This window comes from Bemisia tabaci, chromosome 2 (assembly GCF_918797505.1).
Source record: "Bemisia tabaci chromosome 2, PGI_BMITA_v3".
Taxonomy (NCBI): domain Eukaryota; kingdom Metazoa; phylum Arthropoda; class Insecta; order Hemiptera; family Aleyrodidae; genus Bemisia; species Bemisia tabaci.
This window is the reverse complement of record NC_092794.1, coordinates 55,659,649-55,685,994: the sequence shown is the minus strand read 5'-3', so window position 1 is coordinate 55,685,994 and position 26,346 is coordinate 55,659,649. Positions and strand designations below refer to the sequence as shown.

The 26,346-nt window shown below is 41.4% G+C and overlaps 1 protein-coding gene across 3 annotated transcripts in view; it reads left to right on the top strand.

Annotated features, from left to right (window-relative positions):
- LOC109034213 (uncharacterized) overlaps window positions 1-26,346 on the top strand; it is a 123,398-nt gene that overhangs the window by 58,863 nt on the left and 38,189 nt on the right. For all 3 annotated transcript variants that reach the window (XM_019047234.2, XM_019047233.2, XM_019047235.2), the window contains exons 3-4: window positions 23,266-23,432; window positions 25,017-25,096. In XM_019047234.2, coding sequence (XP_018902779.2) covers window positions 23,266-23,432; window positions 25,017-25,096 — 247 coding nt within the window. The remainder of the gene's footprint in view (window positions 1-23,265; window positions 23,433-25,016; window positions 25,097-26,346) is intronic.

Below are 26,346 nucleotides of genomic sequence, written 5' to 3'. Positions count from 1 at the left end.
GATGACAGAGAAGGTACAACTTTATGAGCCAAGTTACTCGTTCTTGTAGATTTACCATCGAAATATTGGAACGACCAAATCCTAGAATTTTCAATTAGATCAACCCATTCTACAATAAAGTTGGCAATGAACACTGTGGCAACATTGGTTAACGATTCAAGTCTAAAATCCATTCAAGCTTAGGAAAAGCTCTTAAAGATGAACCCTTTTGATGACATCCTCGTCCATTCACACACAATGGCCGGTCCTCGTCGAGACTTAAATCTCTCAATGTATAAGCGCTTAATACTCATTAGCTGAAATGTTCCTGGTACTGTCCATAAATTGCGTAACAATAAATTTACGGGTTTTTGACACCGATCTACCCCTCCTAACGCTCCCTCTCCCCCGCAAATTACGCAGCGCTAGCGTCTACTACCCTATTCCCTCCGCGAGTTTGCCAAGATGCCAATAAACTCAGCTGGATCGTATTCGATTTTGGTTCGATGTATCGTTTCGTTCAAAACAATAGAACATAAAATCAAACCAATATTTTAGGATATTTGTCAGGAAAGCTGAAAATGAAAAATGTCGTAGAAATTTCACTACTCTTGGCCAATTGGACGTATTTCTATCAAACGGAACTATGTGCATCATGACGTGAGCCCTGTTATGCACATACTCTTATGGGTCTCAGGGCTCACGTCATAATACACATAGTTCCGTTTGATAGAAATACGTCCAATTAGTACTCATACGAATCAAAAATCTATCATAAAAAAAAACCCATTCCGTTAAATTACCCAACTGACTTTTGAAGCTATGTTTATGTTTTGAACCAATCGATATCGATACAATCTCACCCGTTTGATGTATCGCATACGATCTGTAATACTGCCGTGCTAAAGAAGAACGCCGTATGAGCCATCAGGCGTCGCCAAATTTCCTTCGGTAGATCACGAATTCTCGGGAAAATTTGTGAATAGCTTTCTTCCAGTTTTTCAGATAACTGTGTTCGCAATTTTACCTATGTTCCTGAAAATTTCAAGGCAAAATATTCGTAGCTTACCTAATATTCAAAAATAAACGTTTTATCGAAGGAAATTTGGCAACTCTCGAATGTTCATACGGCGTTTTTCCTTAGCTCGGCAGAATAGTCATACGAATAGACCATTTTTCACGGAATCACATGAGTATCGTAGTTGATGAACGAAGGAGAGATCAAAGCAAATTCCACCTCCTCCGTTCATTGGACAGTAATTTTTATATATTTACTACGCTGAAATCCTAAATATTTGAGAGCGAGGGCGCGTTTCGTTTCCCGGAATCGATGGTCGGATCCGATTCATCCCGATTCGCGAATCGGGATCCTCGTTCCGTCGCGTGAATGATCGATTATCGATGTATTGCCATTTGAAGCCATGGTAAAGATTCGATCGTTTAGCTGTTCGCTGCGAACACCCTGATAATCGATTTTTTTCATAGGTTTGAGTGGCGTATCGATCGATATATCGCAAAGCACGCCACGCCACTGCGGTTCCGACGGCGTCCTTCCTACGCGGCACACGTCGCCATGGCAACCGCGTCCCCCTCCCGGAGATGCAGCGATGCATCGCCGGTTGCAGCCCACTCAGCCGGCAGGCGCAACATGTCCGCGCTGTTTGATCCTCTGACGAGGTGACCCGGTGGCGCCGCGCCGCGCTCAGGTGCGTGAACAGCTCGGCATGGGAACTGTGGCGATACGTCCAAGCTGGCAACACCGTTTCTCCTTCATTCAAAGTTATATCAAACAATCGTTTTCAGTCAAGACCTCACTTAGGATCCATATTTTTATTGGATGTAAAGAGAGGAAAATTAGAATCGCCGACTGGCAAAAATTGACACTGCACGTGCACTGCCGCGCTAAAGAAAAACGCCGTATGAACCTTTAGGCGTTGCCAAATTTCCTTTCGTAGGACACGAATTTCCTGGCAGATTTGTGAATGTTTTCCCTCTTTCCAGACAATTTTGTATGCAATTCAATTTAAAATGTCTGAAAATTTCAAAGAAAAATGTGCATGAATGTCGTCAAAAATACATGTTTTATCGAGGGAAATTTGGCAACTTTCGAATATTCATATGGCGTTCTTCCTTAGCACGGCAGTGTAGGCGTGCGGACTCGGGGAACGTGACGTCAAAACTACGTAACAACCAGTGGCGTGGCGTGCTTTGCGATAAATCCCTTGATCTGCTATTTAAATCTATGGAAAAGGATCGACCAACAGTGTGTTCGCAACGAACGTCTTAATAATCGATTCTATACTATAGCCTCAAATGGAGAATTATCGATTAATCGATCATTCACGCCTTGCTAAAAATCCAAGAGAACGAGACGTCCACAAATGAAGTTTCGAGAAAACGACACTGTTCGAACGGAAAATTTTATCGAATAAGTCTTCAGAAGACTTTTTTGTAAAGTTTTTATTAGTCACGGCAATGTAGGGATCAATCGGATTAATTCGAGATGAATTGGGATAACTCGGATTAATTCGAGATTAATAGGGATAACGTGAATTAGCAGGATTAGCAGGGGTGATTAGGAATAAGTCAGAATAAGTCTGGATACATTAGGATATTTAGGGATCGTATAGCTCGTTGTGAGCGGAGGTTTCTTTTTTTATACCATGAGGTAAAGTTCAGGCTGAATATTTATGAACATTCTTGGCTATCTTGATTTTAAATTGGAATCTAAATATTGGTAGTGACATTTTTTGTGTCAGGAAGCTAGCTGCCTTTTTGGACCCTAAAAGCTCCATATTTCGACGTGTCCATACTCTCCCCATGTAGTTACTGCAGGTAAGACATGAAGAGAGCGCGGATGGTTCTGCGGGCCGACCATTGAAATTGATGGACCAAGTTATAGCCAAAGAAGATAAAAGGGATATGGGGGATCCCATTGGTGGCAGCGGGTGGTTCCGATGGACAAAGGAGGTAGGTAATGGACTAGAGCTAACGGCATCCCACTACACTGGGAAAAAAACCCATTGGATCTAAAGTCCAGACTCTTAAAAATATCGACAAAAAAAAAAAAATAAAAAAAAAAAAAATAAAAAAAAAAAAAAAAAAATAAAAAAAAAAAATTGCTCTTGATTCAATCAGATTTGAGCTTAAATCAAAAACCCAGCCTCTTAATTTGAGCGGATTTCCTTTCGATTTAAGCTTAGATCTGATTGAATCAAGAGTCCTTTCTCTTGTCAATGTTTTCAAGAGTCTGGACTCTAGATCCAATGTGTTTTTTTTTTTCCAGTGTAGAGACCCTATAGTTAGTCGCGTATTTTCTCCCCCAGTCTATAGTAACCACCCTTTTGAACCAATAGGATCGCTTTATACTCTCTGTCTTCTTTGTCTATAGCTTTGTCTATCAATGTCAATAATCAGCCCGCTCTGGTCCAGTTGAACTCTGGTCGGCCCGGTCACGGATTGGCAGCGCGCGGTCCGTAAAACCGCGGAACGGTGAGACGCCTATTCCGCCGTGCTAAGGTAAAGCACCTTATGAACCTTCAGGCCTTGCCAAATTGCCTTCAATAAAATGCGTATTTCCTGGAAAACTTGCGGAAATTTTCCACTCGATTTTTTTACAGAATTTCATTCGCAAATCAATCTAGAGTTTCTGAAAATGTAAAGGATAAATATTCATACCGCTCCTTAAAAATTAACATTTTATCGGATACAATTTGACAACTCTCGAATGTTCATACGGCGTTTTTCCTTAACATGGCAGTATTCTCGTCGCTCCTCTAACCTAAGGGCGTATCTCACCTCCCACGTGAGCCCTGTTTCAAGTACAAATCCACGCTTCCTGAGGCTTATGCAGGACTCGACGCACGCCCTTACGTCGGAGGAGCGGCGTTCTGGGACAATAAAAGTGCTCCGAGTCTAGGTCCGGTAAATCGGGCAAGTCCAGGGCGAGGGCGAGAGCTCAAGATCAAGGGCCGCAGACGGAGCCGAGGGCCGAGGGAACGCTGCCCCCGCTGCGGCGCGCCGCACAGTGGACAGAGTCAATGGGGAGGTCGGACAAAATTTGGAAACTTCAAACGCTTATAACTCCATTCATACAAAATGTTGAGGTTTTACAACGGAGATGTTGCATGTGTGAGGAATTTGCGATTTGACTGTTGATTCTTCTGTAAAAGTTCGCTAGAAACACGATGGTGCTACTGGTTTTCTCTTAAATAAACTCCCAAGCTCAAAAAAAGCTCTCAAGTTGAGGCCGAAATGGAGGGGATATCCCACCCTACCCTGAGAGTCCACCTCTACATCAAGACAAACTCTCCGTGCAAAGATAGGGAGCAAATACATTAGCAGGGTTGCCGTGTTTTCAGTTTTGGAGGCCCCAAATAAAGTGGCAGCCTTGTCAATGTATTTGCTCCCTATCTTTGCATGGAGAGTTTGTCTTGATGTAGAGGTGGACTCTCAGGGTAGGGTGGGATATCCCCTCCATTTTGGCCTCAACCTGAGAGCTTTTTTGAGCTTGGGAGTTGATTTTAGAGAAAACCAGTGGCACCATCGTGTTTCTCGCGAAGTTTTACATAAGAATCAACATTCAAATCGCAAATTCCTCACACATGCAACATCTCCATTGGTTTTCTCGTAAAATTTTCTGCAAGAAGCACCCCTTAAATTTTAAAATGTGACGAAATAAACGTAAAAACTTGCAGTTTTAGTAAAGAATTTCATGTCCGACCTCTCTAATTGACTCAATGCACTGTGCGCCGCGGCGTCGCGCACCTGAGCACTTAACAACGCATGACCTGCCCCACGTAACACCGAATAAAAAGCGTGTAACCACTGAGGAAAGCCTATGCAAATCCCCAGTTTTTCCTTATGATACCCTGATGCCCGGTCCCATCCAGGATTACACCCCGCCTCGCAACTCCCAATTAGTTCCGAGGCGGGCTCGCCGAGAGGGGCACAAAATTTACCGGTTTTCTCGCGAAAGAACATAACTACATTTCAATGTTGCCAAGGCATCAAGATTTTCCCGATTCTATCAGGATTTGAGGAAAAATCGGTCTTAAAATCAGGATTTGAGAAAAACACTTGTCTTTAATCTCTAGAACTTAATGCTAGAGTTCTGCTTTTGCACACGCTTATGCAGAAATGTTAATTTTTCTCCGCAAAAAATCAGGATTTGATCATGATTTGGAAAAATTATGAACTCAGGATTTATTAGTCAAAATTCGGGAAAATTAAGATTTCCCAAAGTGAAAAAAAACTAGACACCCTGCCTAGTGTCCCTGCGCGAATTGCATTTTTATCAGGAGAATCTTGAGAATTCGCAGCTGAAAATTTCGCCGAGTTTTCTTCTGATCTCATGTACAAAAATCTTACTTACAGCTTTTATTGCAGATTTTTAAGCGAGTTTTATCGGAATTTTCAGTTCATATGGAAGTATTTATGTTTGAAAGGAACCAACAATAAGCATGTTACTAAAATTAATAAAATCAAAGGAACGATTTGCAGAAGATTTAAAGGCCGCTTAATTTCTCTGATTTTATTCATTTGCTCATAATTCCTTTTTGCTCGGATACGTTCCTTTGTGCCTCCAGCCGTTTTTTAGTAACTTTTCTGGAAAGCTCACTCAGTAAAATCCTTTTTTTAGTAAACTTTAAAAGTGAAACCAGTATATAGTCAAAGAAAATGTGTTCGGTGTCCCGCTTTCGTTGAATTCCTATGAAGATTCACCTCAGTTACAAAATCTTAATTGTACGAAGGTAAAAGGTGGATACATGGAGAAATATCCATACCTTAAGATAAAACCACTTATTGGTCCCTCCTTCGTCGAAATTTGCAGACACAGAGGCGGATCCAGTAATTTGGCAACACCGGATTCCATTCATTTAAACCTATGCTAAAAAATTGATTTTTGTCGGAGCACCTGGTCCTCCAAGAATCGATACATTTCCATAGGTTTAAATGGAGAATAACAATGTTGCCAATTTGCCGGATCCTCCAATGTTTAGACACCGTTCAGTGGGTGAATCAGCTCTTATGACGTGCAATCAAGATCGCCTGTTCTGTGTTTTAAACTGTGGAACCGGACGTTCTAATAGTTAAATAAAATTCTTTTGCGAGCGTGCACTGGACCTGAAAATTTGTGCGCGTCATACGGATTTTGATTTAATTCACACTAATCTGAGTTATTTTTCCCTGATCCGCCTGTTTTCCCCTTGAGTAGCCTCCACCAGCCCAGGAAGATCGGATGTACGCCTTGTTGAGGTGTTCCAAGCTCATCGCAAACTCACCGCTGAGCAGTGAATCAGTGATGTAGTCGGCTTGATCTAGCCGCTGTCTCACTGGCTCCGGACACTAAACGCAGCCGGCGTTACGTAACCTAATACACAACCACAACCATCCATGAAGGTCATTAACGAGTGAACCATGAACCAAGTCTGCATTGACGTCACAATTTCCATCCCCTGATTACCGAAGTTCGCGGGTCGTCCACCTTCCGGCTGTGACCGCCGGATCTTTTCCTACTTGTTATGGGTCGTATTCGATACGTCGAAGAGGTGTGAGATTGTATCGATGTTGATTGGTTCAACATGTAAACATAGCCTCAAAAGTCAATCGAGTAATCTGTACACTGAAAAAAAAAACACATTGGATCTAGAGTCCAGACTCTTGAAAACATTGACAAGAAAAAGGACTCTTGATTCAAGCAGATTTAAGCTTAAATCAAAAGGAAATCCGCTCAAATTAAGAGCGCTTGGTTCTTGATTTAAGCTTAAATCTGATTGAATCAAGAAGAGTATTTTTTCTTGTCGATGTTTTTAAGAGTCTGGACTCCAGATCCAATGTGTTTTTTTTCCAGTGTGGGAACGAGATTTTGTGATTGATTTTTGGTTCTTATGAGTACGGAATGGCAATATAAGGTGACACCACTACAAATTTCCTCCTTTTCAGTTTTTCTAACTTAAATCTTAAAATTTTTGTCTGAGGATGTGTTATGTTGTTTTGAGCCAAACGATACATCGAACCACCATCGAATACGATCCATACATCGCGATGAATCCGTTGCTTACAGGAGATACAGCCAGTTGAGTAGATTATAATCGCACAGAATTCAAGTTGAGCATACGTCAGAAATGTCTAAACTACACTTCGACACGCACAATTTGCATAGGCCGCATCACGCATTTTAAATTTATCGCGATCGCAGACACTTTTTTTCACAGTCGCCAGCTATCAGATTTGCCGGAAAGAGATGTAAACGAACAACCTGAATAATTATCAACTTATAATTCCAATCGTTTAAAAGCATTTGTTCTCTTATATGAGAAAAAAAAACCTTGTTTATTTAATGACGGAAGTACACATCAACGTTGCAAAATATTCATTCGTAACCCGTAGGTATTTTCAACAGGGAACCGTTAAGCTTTTGCAATTGAAAATGTCACCCATAATTCCACCAATAACATGCTAAGATCTATATCAAGTTTGGAAATTGCTCAGTTATATTCTGTCCCTACTAAGGAAGAACGCCGCATGGCATGGGCCTTCAGACGTCACCAATTTTCTTTCGATAAAAGTTTGTAGGGAAACTTACAATTATTTGCTTTTCAATTTTTTAGAGAAATTTATGCACTTTTAATCCGAAGTATCTGAAATTATGAGGGAAGATATTCATAATTCTCTAAAAAAAATAAGTTTTTATTGGGAGAATTTAGCAACATCTGAATGCTCAAACAACATTTTCCCTCAGCATGGCAGTAATCCTCATAACAATTAAAAGAATGTATGCAGGTCTGGAACACCTGAAACGCAGTAAATTTTCAAGGAATCTCATTAGGTCAGGGAGAAGTCGGGGACTTTGATTAAATGGAGTGAAATTCTGAAAATATTTGAAAATTGAGAACTAAAGAAACGCCAGCGTTGTCCACATAATCGATCCTGGTCTCAGCCCTACTCACGGTTCAATCATCGACATTACTTACTGAAAAGTAAATAATTTTCAACACGGAATTGCAATTTTAGTTAATCCCAGAATAAATAAGGTTCTCTTCCTTTAATTATTCGCAGTGGAATAATGCGAGAAAATTGTCATTTTAAGTTCTACCCGCGAATTGACGATGTGAAAGGTCAGGGAATTTTAATCATTTTGGTCGGGGAAAATCTGGAAAATTCAGGAATATTTTCCCTGATGAGTTCCGCCGACACCCTGATTAAGCTGCATTTGTAAATGTTGCAACCTTGGAATGGAGTTTCGTTATTTTGTTGAAGAAAAAACAAAAATTATTAAGTCAGTCATATTCCCGCGAAATTTTTGTTATATTCCGCGGGCTCTTGTTATCATTCCTCAAGCATACCTACAGTAGCAGGGTGTCAACAAGTCCGGAAGTAGTACTGATTTTCTAAGGGCGGTCCGGAAGTACTGAAAAAGTGCGGAAATTCCGCAAAAAGGTCCGTATTTTTTTTCAATTTTTGTCGCAACTTCAAATATTTGAAATTTTTCTAATTTCGTCAAATGGAGGTACTGGAAGAGCACGGAATTTTTCTGTAGGAATTGTACTGAATTTCTCGAAAATGTACTGTAGAAGTACTTATTTTTGACCAGCATGTTTTAGTAGACACCCTGGAGTCTCCCTCCAAAGCCTTTTTTTTGTTTGTTTGTTTATTTATTATTTGAAAAAAATAAAATACGTCAAGCGCGCAATGTGAAGACTAAGTAAGCAGAAGTTTGTGTAAAAGCCTCGTAACTTTTTTATGATGGATAATCATTTTCGGATGACGTCGAGGTAGCGGGAGACACCTTGTTTTTTTCAGGGCGTAACGCACGTTCAGACCTTTAGGCGCGTTACGCAATAACGCAACGCGCCGAGTGTTCCCTGAGATCGGATGCTGGAAGCTGACGCGGAGGAAACTGAAGACTAAACGGTTGAAATAATTGTAGAAAACTCATGCAAACTTCGCGCGATCCACGGAATGCTGCTCCGTCGCCGCCGCGCCGAGCCACAACGTCGCACCAACTTCCCAACTTCGGCGGATTTCCCTCCATCGAAAACGTGTATCCCTCTTTTAAATTTCGGATATTTCACTTCGAAATTCTAAGATCCATCAGAAATTTTTTTTAAAAAAAATTTTACGGGAAAATCGCCGTAGACAATCGTGAAGTTTTCCGGGAAATTCGCATCGCATCGGAGGAAATTTGGCAACATGCAAATGTCGATACGGCTTTTTGCATCGAGGCGGTCGCGGCGCGGCGACGCCTGCCAAGGCAAACAGCTAGGACTCCGATTCCTGCGTGCGTCGCGCCTCGAGTCGATACGTGCGATATATTTCGATATTTTACACGTGGAGGATGTTGGGATCGAACTGCGATCCTCTCGATCGCGAGGAGACTCGAGCTCGGGTTTTCGCTCGCCGTAAGGGAGCGGGCTAAGTATCGATCGTCGCGCCCTAACCTTGAGCGGGCGATCCGAGAACTAAACGCCGTGCCGTTAAGTCGTAAAATTCAGACGGAGCGGCCGGCTCGGATTTTAGCCGGAGATTTTATTTCAGCGAGCCGGAGGAGAGGACTAACCCCGTCTTACCTCGCCCTAAAATAATGACGGAATCGATCGAGTTCCGCAGGAAGGAATCAACCCACCTTTGGAATCGCCGAATTTTCTCTCGCGCTGAGTGCTTTCCGAGGGGGAACCACGTGGCTTGGACGGTTTACGGCCGTATTTGAAGTCCATCGTCCTCAAGAACGGTGGCGCGGCGTGAACGATCGATTATCGATATTTCCCCGTTTAAAGCTGGGGTAAGAATCGATCATCAATGTGTTCGTCGCGAACACCTTGTTTATCGATCCTTTTCCATAGGGTTTAAGGGCAGATCGATCGATATATCGCAACGCACGCCACGCCGCTGGATGCCTAGTGGCAATTCTTGTAAGTCGACAACCCTGTTTTCCTCCGTTTAAATGTACGTTAAAAATCGATTCTACATGAGGCAACCTGTCTCACCGAGAATCGATGTATTAAATGGATTTAAATGGAGTATTAACTGTGTTGCCAACTTACTGGAATCGCCACTGGGGATACTCTGGGTGAGAGTCGCAAAAAAAGTCTCTAGATCTAAAAAACTTGGAATGCCAGGAATTAAATGGAATTCTCTCGGTCTTAGAGAAACCTGCATGGAAAAAGTCACGAATTCGCAAAAATTTCATTGATTATGGGAATTCATTGTGGACCCTCCTAAAAATTGGTGATTTTGGAAACATACCCTTTTTATTAAATTAATGCACCCTCTTTTTTCAAGTGTCGGAAACTGTGAACTAAGATGTAGCCACGCCATTTCCGCTAGAAATATCGGATTTCATTTCGCAGCCTACGTTGCCCCTAAAAAAATCGGAGCTTTCGCGGAGTGAACCTTGTGAAGAGAGTCGATTCCGATCTACGAGAGGGCAGTTCACCCCGCAAAAAGAGTAAATTCAACTCCGCACTCACATCTTTCGATCGTATAGGAGAATCCGTATTGAGTGAAATGCACTCCGGATTTTCCTCCGAGAATTTCCGGAATTCCGGATTTTCATACCGGTGCAACACGGGACCGTGTTGATTTACACCGGAGTAGGGGAATGACGTCAGAGCCTTTCCTCTTTTTTACATCACCACTCGCCGGTGGATCCTTGACGCGATGACTTTTTCGGAATACGTGGGGAGATGCGCTGAAAAATTGAAAACACGGAGCCGCGATTGAAAATTGCCGATGATAAATTCATGAGCCGAGTCGTACTATTCGATCGATCCCACGCCCGACTTCCGTCATTTTTTCCGTGTTTTCAAACTGTCCGGATTATAGACGAATTTGTTAGCTACATCCTTTCGCATCGTCTCTCCGATCGCCTAGCTCAACGCGAACTGCGCCCAGGAGTCCTCATCCTCTCATCAAGCGGAACCGGAAAATAATTTCACAATCCAGAATCCTAACTCCGATGTTTAATTTCAGCTTTAATAGCATTTTCTATTCGGAAAGGGTTTTAGTGACTCCCCTGCTCACCAGAGATAGAGTACCCATATAGGGAGAGTACGGATTCGTAATTTTGAGGTTAGGTCATGCAGCTTTTAGGGCCTAAAAGGGCAGCCAACCTTTGAAATCAAATTGTCCAGAGTGATTTATCATTACTATTGTTACGACCCGTCGTTTATAAAGTACTTTTCAACTTAGTTTTTCCATAAATTTACGCATTTTTGCGGCAGAACGCTCATATGTGGGCATTCCTGGCCGTCTTGGTTTAATATCCGACTCTGAATATTGGATGTGACATTTTTTGTGTTGGATGGTTGGCTGCCCTTTTGGGTCCTAACAACTCCATATTTCAACATATTCGCACTCTATCTGTAAAGGTACTCTATCCGGAGATACACAACCAATTGAATAGACTTTTTGTAGGTAAAATGGAATCACCTTTTGCAGAGGGGAACCAGCACGGTTTTGAAGAAATCCAGTCGAAAGGTTTAGAACTCCTGTCTAAAATATAGCTTGAAACATGCTATCAACAATTAAAGTCAATGCATTTCATCAATTAAAGCACGTTTTTACAAGTTATTAAATTTATAACTCACAGTATTCAGGGCCGAATTAAGGGGGTGGCCACATGGGCCGCGGCCCATAGCGGCAAATTTTGCAATTTTTTTAAATGTAGCCATAAAGAAAAATCGGATCCAGACAAAAAAATTACGAACGAAAAAAGGTGACAAAATCTCTCATTTCCTGGGAGTATATCTCTAATTTTGTCGTCCTTCTGTGATACAATTGACAGCACTTTAAATTAGTCTAGTTAAGACCAAGAGAGAAACCGAACACGGAATTTGGCTTGAAACGGCGTGGCGCAGAGAGCAATGATGACGAGAACGTAAGATGAAAAGGAGAAACCCTCGGCGCGGCGGTCGGCATGTCAGACATATTAGCGCCTACAAGACTGCATGAATACTTCACGCATTGCGCCAAAGACAGTTCGGTCGCTGCGGTCAGCAGCGGGCAGCGTGAAACGCATAGCGCCTGCAAGACTGCATGAATACTTCACGCATTGCGTCAAACACAGTGCGTGCAGCAGCGCGCGATCGGCCCGAAACGCATAGCGCATGTAAGACTGTAGGAATACTTCACGCATTGCGCCAAATACAGTGCGGTCAGCGCGGCGCGGCGGCGGAAGTTAAAATTATTAAACCACATTTACGTTCTTTCATAATTTTTTGGTTCATTTCTTCTAAATGGAGGGCCTTGTCTATACAGAGATAGGTTTACGGAACTTAACTTTCGCGCCAAGTTCCGTGAACTTTTGCTAGTAGTGTTGACAGGGCTTTCACAAGAAATGTGACCAATACGAGTAAACGTGTCTTATACCCCTCTCCCCCTCCGGCACGTTTACTTGATGACTTTTATTGATGTTTCAAAACAAATGAGAAGGGGGCGGCAAAATACAGGCGGCCCATGGGCGGCAAGTAAGTAAATCCGGCCCTGACAGTATTATTTAATGAAAAATATTTAACGTGACCGGTTCCTTTTATTTTATGTTCTCATGAATCGAACAGAATCATGTTACTGAAAGCAACTAACTCACAGCTGACTTCGTCTCGTGTCGGACCTCTTCAGTGGTTTACGTGATTCCCATCGCGAAAAAGCTCCTTCAATTACTCGGCTGCACTAAACGTCCGACAGAGAAGCGCGAATAGTTGAATTATTGCCTCCACAATTACGTCTTTTGACTCCAACCTCAGAAGTATAACAATTGCGCCCACCGACCCAACCAACGCGACATCGGCTCTCTTCTGAGAAATACAAACTCCGTAAGCGAATCATCCCCAATTCAAATGCAAAAAGTGTGATTAAATCAATTGTTTCTGAAAATGGAAATGTTTTTGATTCAATAAAAAGAGTGACTTGACTAGGCTCGTTCAGATCAACCATCAACTAGTATCCCCAAAAAACGCGTGGGTTCCCTTCTGCTAAATACAATCCAAATCAGTGAGTATCACGTTAGCATATCAGAAATGTTTAATATATACTCGAAAACGCATCATTTCCGTAGTCCTTCTAACACATTTTCAAATTAACCTTCGGAGCGGGCGATTTTTTCTCGTCGTTGACTGTCAATACATATAATTATCTCAAAAAATCTCGCTTAAGCTAGGATTGAGCACTGCGGTTCTTGCTCAGAACGGCAGGCAGTGTTATTCCCCGCCGACGAAAGGTACAAACAGAACCAACGGAGATGAATAGATCGAACATTTATCAATTCACCGAGTGAAGAGTGGACGCTCTAACTAGTGTTCGAGTAAATTTTTGAGTGTTTAGCTCGGCTCGTAACTTTTTAAAAAATGGAAGCTTCGCCGTTATTTCTATTCGATTCTGGCGCACCTTCGATCAGCGCATTAATATTTAATCAGTATAGAATGTAGATTGGCTCTTTAATTCATTGTTAATTCGAAAAGAACCTTTACATTTTTGTCGAGATGACCCTCCTGCCAACTATCCTTTTTTTAGATCGACTGCTGTCTATTGACTCGTTCATTTTAGATCGTAAATCAATAATTATTCAATGTACATAATTTGGTATTTGCTTTGCTCCTTCTCGCAGAAAGTTGTGTCAAAAAAAGCCCTATGATTTCAAGGTTGGAGAACGAACTTTTATGATTGAAACAGGCTTAGTAGTCAGGGATAAGTGGAAAATGTCAGAAATTCTTGAAAATTCAGGGAAAATGACGAAAGTGTGCGAAAACATATTTGCCTTCATATTTGCCCCTTCATATTTGCCTCTACAATGTTCTTGACGTTTCAGACGACTAATGTGTGTCGCTTATTGTCAAATGTCAGGAAATTCCTCCAAATTTTCAAAATAAATCAGGGATATGTCGGTAGATTTATTTTCTAATTTTTGTGGCAACTATGCATGGAAAGACAGATTTGAGCTCGGTTCATTTGCAGATCTAGATTCGATCATCGACTTGAATTTTTTTTAGTTTGAAACTACTTAAAAATGCATAAAAAGCCGTCAGGGGCGGTCTGGCGAGGGCCGCTAAGGTGTTGAACTTCAGAGGGCCCAGGTTTCTTTTAGGGGCCTCCGAACTTTGAAAAACCCACATGAAGGAGGACTTTAGTTTAGTTAGAGAGGGCCCATCCGAAAGTATATAAGGAGCCCCAAAAACGGATCAGCACCCCCAAGAATTTTCGAGCCAGACCGACACTGAAAGCCGCTCCTAGTCTTAAAAATCATGCGGATTTCAACCACCGATAGTCTGTCAATGTTCGAAATCCAGTATTTGGTAATCGCATGGTGTCTAGTTTTTTAAAAACTCGGATTCATCAGGGAATGAAAATTTACCGGGAAAATCAGGGAATCTGTTCCAGAAACCGGGAATCTCTTCTCGAACCACCCGATCATTTCGTTTTCAAATTTGGCGATCTAATCTGACGTGCGCTAAAGAAATGGCTGTAAGCTTAATTAAAATCGATATGCATATCTAAAACTCTAGAAAATTATATTCTTTTCCGCAAGAAATTCCCGGGAAAGTGGGAGAAAACTTCGGTTTCTCATCAGGGAATGAGCTCCTTAAAATCATGGAAAAATCAGGGGATGAGCTAATAGCCAAGAAAACTAGACACCATGGGTAATCGCCACTTAGTTTTACTGAGATGGTGCACGGTGTTTCTCGCGGTAAAGGAACTTAAGTACCCGAGCTTAGAGGTATTTCGACCGGGACATTTTCTCTAAATGCCTGGAACTAGAATTGTTGTTCTCAAGCTCCTGGAATCCCTTCTATTGCGAAGAACGGTCTCGCAATCTTCGCAACGTCTGAACGGCGCTTCCCAGGTTTTGAATTTCCTCTGCTTAGTTAGCGCAATCTCTGCAGAAAAATTCAAAAAAAAAGAGAGAGAAAACACCTGAGGGCATATTAAACCGCAGCTTATCAAGAGTCATTGAGCGGGTAACTGCACGGCTTACGGGCTGTCATGTCAATTGCGTCGGATCTCACTGTCAGCATGAGACGATCCTAGACACCACGGTCCTTCCTCTCGTGTTCCCTTTTCAACGCCCTCTCCTCTCCATTCCTCAAGCCGCCGCCCCCCCCCCCCCCCCCCCGTTCCCTACATGGGCCCTTTTTTGTCGTTAAGATCATTGTGAATGATATATTGAGTAAACACCGGGACTCAAGTTTTTTATGCGTTATCGGATTATGCTGATAAGGACCACACAGCGCAGTGTTGCCGTTGGGTGTGTAACAAGGCGCATTTTCCCGTAAAAAGTAGCGTCGAACCAGCGCATTTTCCATCAAATTTGTCGCCGTTTCTTGTCCGAGGCTTCAATTCTTGCAGTGAAACTGAGTCTCGTTCAAAAATCAAAGCCTCGAGGCGCCAAGTGTCAGGGATGCACTGAAAAAGAATTCTCGGCGTTTTTACCACGGTCCGTTGGTACCTTTACCATCTCACTTTTTTTTACCAATTATTGGTAATTTTACCAAGACAGACTGGTAAGCTTATACCTAAAAACCGGTATTTTTACTGTTTTTTTCAGGTAAGAATACCACTTTTATTGGTAATCGATTCCCGGTGACTTTGCCATTTTATCTCGGTAATTCTACCACAGTCGATAAAAAATATTGGCGTTTTTACCAAGGTCCAGTAAAATTACCGAGAAAGTTCAATAATTTTACCGAGATTTCTTCTCAGTAAAATCACCAATTCCATAAATGGTAATTTTACCAAGAAAAAACTGGGATCAAATAGAACCCTGAATTCTTGGTAATTTTACCTTTTTCTTAGTAAATACACCGAGATTTTGTTTTTCAGTGATGAATGGAAATTAAGAACCTGCAGAGGGTTATCGAGTGTTGGACTATTTATGAATTTTTTCTTTCCTGTTTTCCGGAAATCACTCCTCTCGAATGTGGACATAATCGATCGAACATTAATTTTTTCGTATTGGTTTTATTTTACCACTTTTACTCGCACTTTTTTCTATGTACACCTTTTCAGTTTTGTAAGAAGTTCTTTGACAGAATGACGAAAAACAAGAAATTTCACACAATAATAATGCTTAGTTTCCTTTTCTTTCATCCGTTTGAAGGACATCTTTTCCCGCAATTATTATCAGAACTTCTGGAAGTTACGAGAGCTTTATAATCGAAGAGTTTCTCCGCAGAAATTTTGTTAAGAGAGTTTTATTCTCTTTTCTAATACACCCTCCTCCTCATTACCATCCCCAATCTCACTAGCAAAGCTTAAAGTTAAATTTTTTGGAATAGGTTTACGACTTTCTCTTCATCTATATCCATCTTGTCCACCGACACTTTGTTTCAACTTTTACTGATGCTTCGTTACGACGGGTCCTCATAATTCAGATTTTTTTCACCAATGATAACTTCGTATCATCTCTTTTAATCTCCTAAAACATTTAAAATTACTAAAAATGCCCATATTTTTTTCACTTCCTGTGTCCTCCATAAAATCTAAAATCGTTTCAAATTCCCAACAAAATTACAAAAATCCTTAAAAGTCCTCTAAATTTTCATAGAAAATATCAAATGCCATCATCTTCCTGCAATTACCATAGTAATTCTTAAATACCTCAAATTTGTCCCTAAAATTTGACAGAACCGCCCCCTTTGAATTTACTGTGAAGAAATGTGTATATTTGTTACGTATTACAACTCGAATGTTTCGTTTTAAAAAGCCTTTTTTTCAATTATGTTTGGGTTACGTAATGTTCCGCTCGACTCTTCCCATCATCTTAAGTGACTCGTAGAGCGATAGTAGACCCTCTCTCCTCCCCTGAACCTTTGAACGTGCACGCTGTATACGTCCTGAAGTGGTGAACTTGTCTTTGAAAACCCCAATTAAACTAAGCCCTGAACCCGGTATTCGCCTTGAAGTGTTAATCACCCCCCCCCCCCCCTCCTCCTTCGCCTCGTCTTCCGTGCTTCTGCAATAAACAGTCCTCGTTTTAAGTAGTTTTCAATTCCGTCTACAATGTAAAGTACTAAGACGTCAAGGAGTAAGACCCTTCATAATGCGCTTTAGATTGCGTAGGGATGCTCAATCAATGGAAAAGCAATCATAGCAATCATGGCAAGCAATCGTCCAAAAATATGCACGTAATATCATGGAAAAGCACTTTGAGCATTAAGACGGAATTAGCTCGTCATCCGACTGCACCCGCCAACAGCGGCGGATCCAGAAATTTGGCAACAACGGACTCCCTCCGTTTAAACCTATGTTAAATAATCGATTCTTGTCAGGGCACCTGGCCCCACCAAGCATCGATACATTTCCATAGGTTTAAATGCAGAAAAACAATGTTGCCAATTTTCTGGATCCGCCAATGCCCGCCAATCCAACCCGCATCCCCCTTCTTCACTCTATGGTGCTGAGTTCCGTTTAACAGAAATACGTGCAATTGTGGCACTACCCTAATTTGTCGGGTGCTGTGGACATTTTCAATTGATTTTGGCACACTAAATATTATAGACATACCGTCCGTTCCGGGCTCAAAAGCCGAAAGTTCCGGGTGCTGAAACCGAAGCTTCGATTGCTCCGGGTGCTACGCCCGGAACTTTCGTCCTCTGAGCCCGGAACGTGCACATTGTGTTTATATAGCCCGTAAGTGCGGCTTCCACGGCCGGACTTTTTTTTTTCAGTGTTGCACCGCAACTTTTGAGTTAGTTACCGACTTTGTGGGGGTACTATCACCAATGAATTGTGAAATTTCCAAGTTGGGATTTAGCCCCTACGTCTTTTTTCCGTGGTCTTTTTTCTTTCTTTTTTTGTTCCCTCCTCCTCTTCTTCGCTCTTTGTCCCCGTCCTCGTCGTCCGGAAGACGTTAATTCCGTAAAACTAGGGCCCTTAACTCAATTTTGAGTTATTTTGAGCCAAACCCTCTTTTCCCGCTGATAAACCTTGCCGAGTTCAACGTTAACCGGAGTGGGATTTTCCGACGTACCGCCGCACAGTGGATCGAGTCAATAGGAGAAGTCGGACAAAATTTGGAAACTTTAAACGCTTATAACTCCGTTGATACGAAACTTTGAAGCTCTGAAAATGGTTCCCTCGTGAAACTTTCTTCTCGAAGCACCCCTTAAACTTTATAATATGACGAAATTAACAACAAAATTTGCAGTTTTAGTCAAAAATCTCATGTCCGATCTCTCTAGTTGACTCGAGCCACTGTGCGCCATCGTTTATGCAACGCAAGACTGCGTATAAATCAGTGGCGAGCGGGTAAACAGCCAAGAGCAATGGAGTAACGAGACTTGCTCAATGCTTGAGTCATAACGAAGCGTTTCATCTCATTTCCCGAGCCGGGCTCCGGGGAGGGGCTTCAAGCTTCGTCTTCATCTTCGTCTAAGGTCTTTACGTTGTAAACACTCGCGACGCACTTGGTAATGAGCGGTGAGTATGTCCAAGTCTCGGCGGTCAACTCCGCTCCAGACCTACGCGCTTCCCGCCCCCACCCCTAGCCTTGGTCTTGGTTCTCGTCCGCTTTTCGGATGGACTTCCTCCTTTTCCACGCCCGACCGCGACCACCGTACCGTCGCGTCGAGCGTCGTGGAAAATCGCCCGCGTTCCTGCAGAGAGCGCTGCAGGGGTGCAGAAAATGCCTGATCTCGCGCGCGGGCGGGCGCGTAAAAATGTGGAAAACAGGGTTGCCACAGCCAAGGAAAACCCGGAAATGTCAGGGAATTTTAAAAAGTCCGGGAAATGTCAGGGAATTTTAAAAAGTCCGGGAAATGTCAGGGAATTTTAAAAAGTCCGGTAAATGTCAGGGAATTTTGAAAAGTCCGGGAAATGTCAAGGAATTTTAATAAGCCCGGGAAATGTCAGGGAATTTTAAAAAGTCCGGGAAATGTCAGGGAATTTTAAAAAGTCCGGGAAATGTCAGGGAATTTTAAAAAGTCAGGGAAATGTCAGGGAAAATGGAGAAAATGTCAGGGAAAAATCCTTGAGTCATCTTTATTTTTTTTTTCCTTTTCACACATGAAAGCCGCAAGGCTCTCGTATACGTCAAGCCACAGAAAGGACGAAAACGAAAATTTTACATTTCAGCTAAGTACTTATCATTTTATTTGCTTTCTAGAAGAAGTTTGACGTTTGGAACAACAAATTTGCCCGAAAACTTTTTCTCAGTATGTCTTTTTCACCATCAACTGAACCGAAATGTCCGTCGAATTTTCTCTAAAATGTGTCAGAGAAATCAGGGAATTGTCAGGAAATTTCATCTTGTAAATTCTATGGCAACCATAAATCGCTCGCGACGGTGTCCACCAAGACTGTAGTGCGTACCATGGTTTGTTCCGCATTAGTTTCATCCGTGTTTCACGCCAAGCAACGCAAATCAAAGGCAAGGCGCGAATCGATGTTTCCCCATTTTGAAGTCGTGGTAAAGAATTGAGCGTGAAGGTGCTCGTTGTGAACACCCTGTTTATCGACCCCTTACCATGACAGATCAATCGATGTATCGCAAAGTACGCCGCGCCACTGGTGCAAATGAGTGTATCTCTGAATGACGCCCTCAAGGTGGAAAGAACCGTGGGATGCACCATCCCGGTGGATGTCATCGTGCGTATTTCTGCGAGCGATATTTCCGTTAATATTGGACATAAAAACATGACGCAAAGTCGGATCTTATTACTTTTTGTTATTCTAAAAGCTTAACAGGGAGAGAGGGGGAGAGAGGGGGGAGGAAGAGTCACAGAATGTCAGGGAACTCGTGCGAGAAGGAGAATTTCTTGAGTTTTTTATTATGGTAGCTCATGACTGGTCGCCCTAACAAAAAATCACTCATGTTGGTTCCTTTCGCACAACATTTTCGTTTTTCTGTTCATACGCAGGCGTTCCCTTTTAGCACGTCGTGCAGTAAAAACTAGGTTTTTGCGAAAAACTTTCTTTAATTAAACCCATGATTAACCTTGAGCAATATCCAGAAACAAAGCAACGGCGAAACTATCAGACCACGTTTGTGACGTCGCAGACTTCCTGTCATATTTTATTTTTGGATGGAAAATCACTCAACGTCAATTCTTGAAAACTTCCGTGATTTCGTGAAGAAAAATCTGTGAAAAAAAAGAGTGATATTGGTCTCTTCTCCTTCACAAACATAAAATGGGAGCGCGCGGAGATTTTTAAACATCGCAAACGAGATACGTGGTCTGGTAGTTTCACTATTTCACCGTATAAACTGCGGTCAAACGACAAACAATACGATAATAAACAAAAACAAACTCAAAACTACGATAATTTACTTTATGAATACTATTCTTGGTGTATTTTAACAAATACCTAGTATTTTTACCCAAAGAAAAAACTATTTTGAATTTTGATCTAGCGGAGAAAATTCCGGATGCATTAAAGTACTGTCTCAGTAGAATTTTTTACACGATCTGACAAACATAGGGCACGAAGTAACATCAATAATCATCTACGAGGCAACGACCGCCTCGCCCGTCTATAAAACGCCTTCAATTGGCGAACAGGCAATTTTACTTACCCAGACGTTCGTTAAGTTGCAGTCAGTCATTCAGCTGATGTTATTAGAGAAGCTTCAATCGTGGGATTACCTTACATTTTACCATGCCTGAGAGCACGCAAATAAGATTTCAGTCCTTCATTGTCATGAAAACTAATTTCTTTTACAGTTCAGTATTCTTTTGTTTAACTTTCTGCCGAAGATTTCTTCGATCAGTATTTTGTTCTCCTCTCCATAACGCAAGGGCCGAGGCCTTTGGAATCCTTGTAAAATTTGATGGGTTTTTGACGCTATTCAAGCGTTGCTCGCTCCGGATGAAGGGATTTTATTTTTGGCCAGTGGGATTCCGTTTGCTGCCAAGCGTGCGCCGTTGCCATAGCCGTTGCGACACTCCCCCGACGCAAATGCCAGCCCGAGCGTCAGGCGTCAGGCAACTTTGTTGCAATCCTAATTTTTCATTTTCCCGACCTTCAAACAGCTCCTTATCTGTTATCTCGAGCCCCTTCCCCCTCTCCCCCTCTCCTCCCTCGCTTCGTCGCATCCAGTTTCCAGAGCCAATCCAGGGTTGTCAACTCGTGGCCGAATCCCTTTTCATTGACTCAGTAGAATAGACTCATTTCTGATGCAGAGATGCAAGAGTCAGGGAAAATCGGGATGAAAAATTACGAGAAATTACGGAATTCTTTATTAGAAGTTGTGCAGAGGAAGCTTCCACTCCTACTGGCTGGTCATAATGATCTTAAAATGTATATTCTCTGAAATATTGGGGGATTTTGGCTCTGAAGCACGCAACCAGGATTTTTTTTTTTTTTTTTTTTTTTTCTAACCGAAGAAAACGAGGTAATTTCGAAGCGCATTTTCACGGACTTCCGGTAAAACATGGAAAATTTGGGGTATTTAGATTTTCTTGTTTTAGACTCTCAACTGTAAAAAGGTACCCTATAGCGCCAAAAATCTTAAAAATGGAAATGTTGGTACCATCACGTGGAGGCACTTTAAAATTGTCGGCTCAAAAAACCCCTCCAAAAGTGTCAAACTTAACCCAAAGAAGTCGGAAATCAAGGTATAGACCGGAAACGCAAATTTCGTTGTATATTCCATCATATTCTAAGTTTTAAGGTGTGTCTTTTGAAGGAATATTTACGAGAAAACGAATGAGACCTTTATAAACTTTTACATTTCGTGTTAATCAATGAGGATAAAAGCTTTTAAAGTTTCCGCATCCTGTCCAATCTCTGTCATTGACTCGATTTACTGTGAGTCGGTCTAAAGTTTGTTAAATTTTTTTTTTATATTTATAAAAAAAAAGTAATTCTAAGGAATATCTAATTACAGTTTTGATCTGAAATGTTCGGGGCTTTGAATTGTCCGATGGAGATGTAACTTCAATCCTTAACTCTACTAATTTTTGACGGTTCGTTCCCAGATTCCTTTTCGCCATTTTAAATTCTGTCAGTTCCACGTCGTTCTATCATTTCCTGATCCATTCCTCGGGTATTATATAAGTTGGCGTATTTACGCCAAACGGAACTATTTATTGATGCATTAAATCAAAATAAAGCGTGTGCATAGGCTATCCGTGCCTCTTAGTTCCTTTTGATTTAATTCATTCGTAGATGATTTCATTTAGCATAAGTTTACCGTTTACGTTGCTTTGATTGATTGTGAGGTATCAAAGAGTGTTTGTTCCTGACGACGTGATCGGAAAGCTTATAGGTTGACCGGGGAAATTCCGGAAAATCCAATGATTTCTTCTTTCCGTCTCGCGAAATCGAAGTGTCTTTTCCGAAGCGATCGGGCAACTTCGAGCTCACAATGAATAAAACGCAGTACGGATGAAGTTTTTCTCTGACTCACGAGTCGACCGTGATCGACCTTTGGTGGCCTTTTATGTGCGGACTCGATGGTTACGTCATTCGATGTATCGATCTCATTCCATCAAACCGTGATCGGCTCGTTTGAATCTGTCCGCTCATCTGAGGCGCGGCAAAATTCAAGCGGACCAATCAAACTTTAGGATGCGAGACCGGAGATCCAGGTTGTGTTTTTTTGCTTAATTCGAAACCATCGGATTGACTAAATGCTGGAAAACGTAAAAGATGCGTTCTTGGTAGATAAGAGGCCCCAGCAGTGGGAAATTGGTGTACTGTTAATGGAGATGTTGCATGTGTGAGGAATTTGCGATTTGACTATTGATTCTTATGTAAAAGTTCGCGAGAAACACGATGGTGCCACTGGTTTTCTCTGAAATCAACTCCCAAGCTCAAAAAAAGCTCTCAAGTTGAGGCCAAAATGGAGGGGACATCCCACGCTATCCTGAGAGTCCATCTCTACATCAAGACAAACTCTCCATGCAAAGATAGGGAGCAAATACATTAGCAGGGTTGCCGTGTTTTCAGTTTTGGAGTCCCCAAATAAAGTGGCAACCCTGCTAATGTATTTGCTCCCTATCTTTGCATGGAGAGTTCGTCTTGATGTAGAGGTGGACTCTCAGAATAGGGTGGGATATCCCCTCCATTTTGGCCTCACTTTGAGAGCCTCTTTTGAGCTTGGGAGTTACTTTCAGAGAAAACGAGTGGCACCATCGTGTTTCTCGCGAACTTTCACATGATAATCAATAGTCAAATCGCAAATTCCTCACACATGCAACATCTCCATTGCAAATTGGTTCATTGTCCTTAGTCCTGTCAACAATTATGCTTGATGAAATGTTATAATTTTCTTCTGTTTTTCCCCTCGTTCAGTGCAGTTAATGATTTATTCTAATTGACTGGTTTTTCTTTTTTGTGATTTTGCAGTTCGAGTCGGAAGATGCGGAATCTGGCAGAGAAAGCGCGGCGAGATAAGCTCAACAATTTGATAAATAAATTGGCAAACTTAGTTCCTATGGTTTCAGTCTCCTCAAAGAAGTTGGACAAAACCAGTATCCTCAGGCTCAGCGCCACCTTCATTCGCATGCATCAATGTAAGTCGCATATACCCTTCAGAAAAAGAAAAAGATTCCGTGATCAGGCTGTCAACAAGTCCGGAATTTCCGGAAAGTCCGGAAATAGTACTGATTTTTTAAGGGCGATCCAGAAGTACTGTAAAAGTGCGGAAATTCCGCAAAAAGCTCCGGATTTTTTTTAAATTTTTGGTCATTTTGGTCGCAATATCAAAGTTCGTCAAATGGAGGTACTGAAAAAGTACGGAATTTTTTTGTCGGAGGAGGTACTGAATTTCTTGAGAATGTACTGTAAAAGCACTTATTTTCGACCAGCCTGTTTTAGTAGACACCCTGGTGATAATTGAATGCTTAATCGATCGATTTTTTCTGAGTCTAATTTTACTCTGTCGACGTTCCCAGAATCGATGTTTGTTTGGTAGGCGTCCTATTGATTGATTTTCAAACAATGGATTGTAACTTGATAAAATGCTGACATCTATTGGTAGATATAATTGAAGAGTTCTTCTGAATAACCGTGTATAGCGGAAATGACGAGTGTGAGAAAAACGCAAATGAAAGGCTCAGATGCGTGCAATTTTGACAAAAATAGATGAATTCTCAAAATTTAAAAACACTATTGAACGGCACGCTCCCCTAGATCCATCGGCTCAAAGAAACATTTTTTAAAGTTACCACGCACCTTATAGTAGTGAAAGCTACATGTTCAGTCCTACGTGGTTTTTACGGAGAACCACTTTCGCACCTCAAAAAAAGCACTTTGATCATTTTATTTTTAAGCTCAAAGTTGACTAGAAATACATGTTTTCACTCGGTAATCATTTAAGGAGAAAAAAAAATTTAAAAAATAGAGTTTTTTAAAATTTTAATAAAGAAATTCAACGTAATAAAGGCGTGTTTTTTTTTAGAGAGAAAACATCGCATTCGATACTGATATCGAAACTGCCCTCGAACGCGATATTTTCTCTCTAAAAAAACCACGCCTTTATTACGTTGAATTTCTTTGTTGAAATTGGTAAGTGAGTGCTTTAGTCTCCTGACAACAGAATTGCGATCTCAAAATTGGAGAAAAATGACGAGTAGCTGAAAAAATGGAACCAATTGATGCGATCTATCGCATGGCGTTCTGACACAAAATATGGCGTCCATCGAATCACCTTAAGGTGGTCAGGTAAAATGCCGGAACTCACTCGGAACTTCCAACTGTTCTTTTTTTTTCTTCTTCTTTTTTAGAAAAGCTGTGTCCAGTTTCTCGGAATTTTTTCCAGGGGTTGAGGGTTGACCCATTTTGATATGGGTAAAAATACGCGAAACGAGGAGAATGAAGAAACGAGATCTAAAACTGTTCAAGCACCGGTGCACGTAGAGCATATCCTCCAACTCCCGCCTCCTATACTCGAAGTTGATATTGTTGGGGAAGTTTTTGATATCGTTGAAGCAAAACTTTGACCAGTAAAGATTATACACTCTCCAAATTTAGCTACATGGAAGTCTGTCCTTGTTAGAAAGGGCGTCTTTCTCAGTTTTATTAATAAAATGTGATTCTACCTAGAAAAACTGCTCAAATTAACCTGTATCTTTTTTTTATTTATTTATTTGTTGCAGTGTTAAAAGAAGACACCGCTCTGTGTCATCAAACGCCACAGTTCTTCGATTCGATCAATTGGGCACAGATTGTGCTAGAGGTAAGCCAACAAGTTGTCGTTATTCAAAGTTTTCTCTTTCTCTCTTCTTTCTCCTTTTTCTGTCTCCCCTCCTCTTTAAAAGTCAGTCAGGTTGGGACTATTATATTATTTCTATTCGGGACTTCCTCAAAAATCGTCCTGAGGTCACCAAATCAGCACTGGAAAAAATTCTCTTGAATCCAGAGAGTCCAGACTCTTGAAGAAGTTAACAAGAAAAATACCCTCGGGTCAATTGGATTTTTGCTGGAATCAAAAGGAAATTCGTTTAAATTAAGGCTTGGCTCTTGATTCAAGCAAAATTCCGGGATTTTCTGTGGTCAACGAGATTGTTTGCAGCCTGCAGTTTTGTGTGTATGCAACACGGACACTCCCAAAGCACGAATAGTTGTATACCATGCGCCTTCAATAATTTTCCCCGGGCTTAATACGTGACATCAATGATATCTTATGTCTGTGACCTTCTACCTTGTAAGTGACATCGCTAATTTTTGGATGGACTAGACACCGTAAAATCTTGTCTTTTTAGCCGCCAAATAATTTGCAATTAAAACACATTATTCGGCAAAAATGCTTGAAACTAATATTCGCGCAAACCACGTGGAAATGTCAGCGATAGAAAGGGTATCCCAGGATAAGGGCACCAAAATGCCCCTCCTCACGGATTTTGAATTTAATGGTCTAAACCCCTTCAGGAGGTCCTAAAAACATGGTTTTGGGCAATTTTAACCTCCTGACCCCAACCACCCCCCCTCCAGCCCCGAAAAACCCATTTTTCGGGGAATTTTGGGGTATTTTCACGTTTTATTTCATATCTCCCGCGTTTTTCATTGAAAATGCACCAAAATTTCACCAAATGTACATCAGGGCATTCACATTCTTGGGTAAAAAAATCAAATTTATCGAAATATATTTAGACTCCGAAAAAAATTCGTGAAAATCGTAAATTTTCAATTTTTTTCAGATTTTAGCGGTTTTAAAAAAATGAGGACACATACATTTTTTTTTATTGCCTTAAAATGTAGGTAATATACCCAGTTGTTACCAAAAAAAATTTCAAGCCTTCACGCGTGGTGCGTCCCACCGAAAAAATAGTTTTTTTGGCGCCAAAACGGTCAAAATGGCTCTTTTGGCAACGGTTTACTCGCACGCTATCAAGATAGTAACACTAAAATCTCTAATTTTTGGTTTCAATGTTTCAAGAAGCATGCCCTAGTATCGTCAGAAAAGGTTTCAAGTCGATCGAGTCCTTA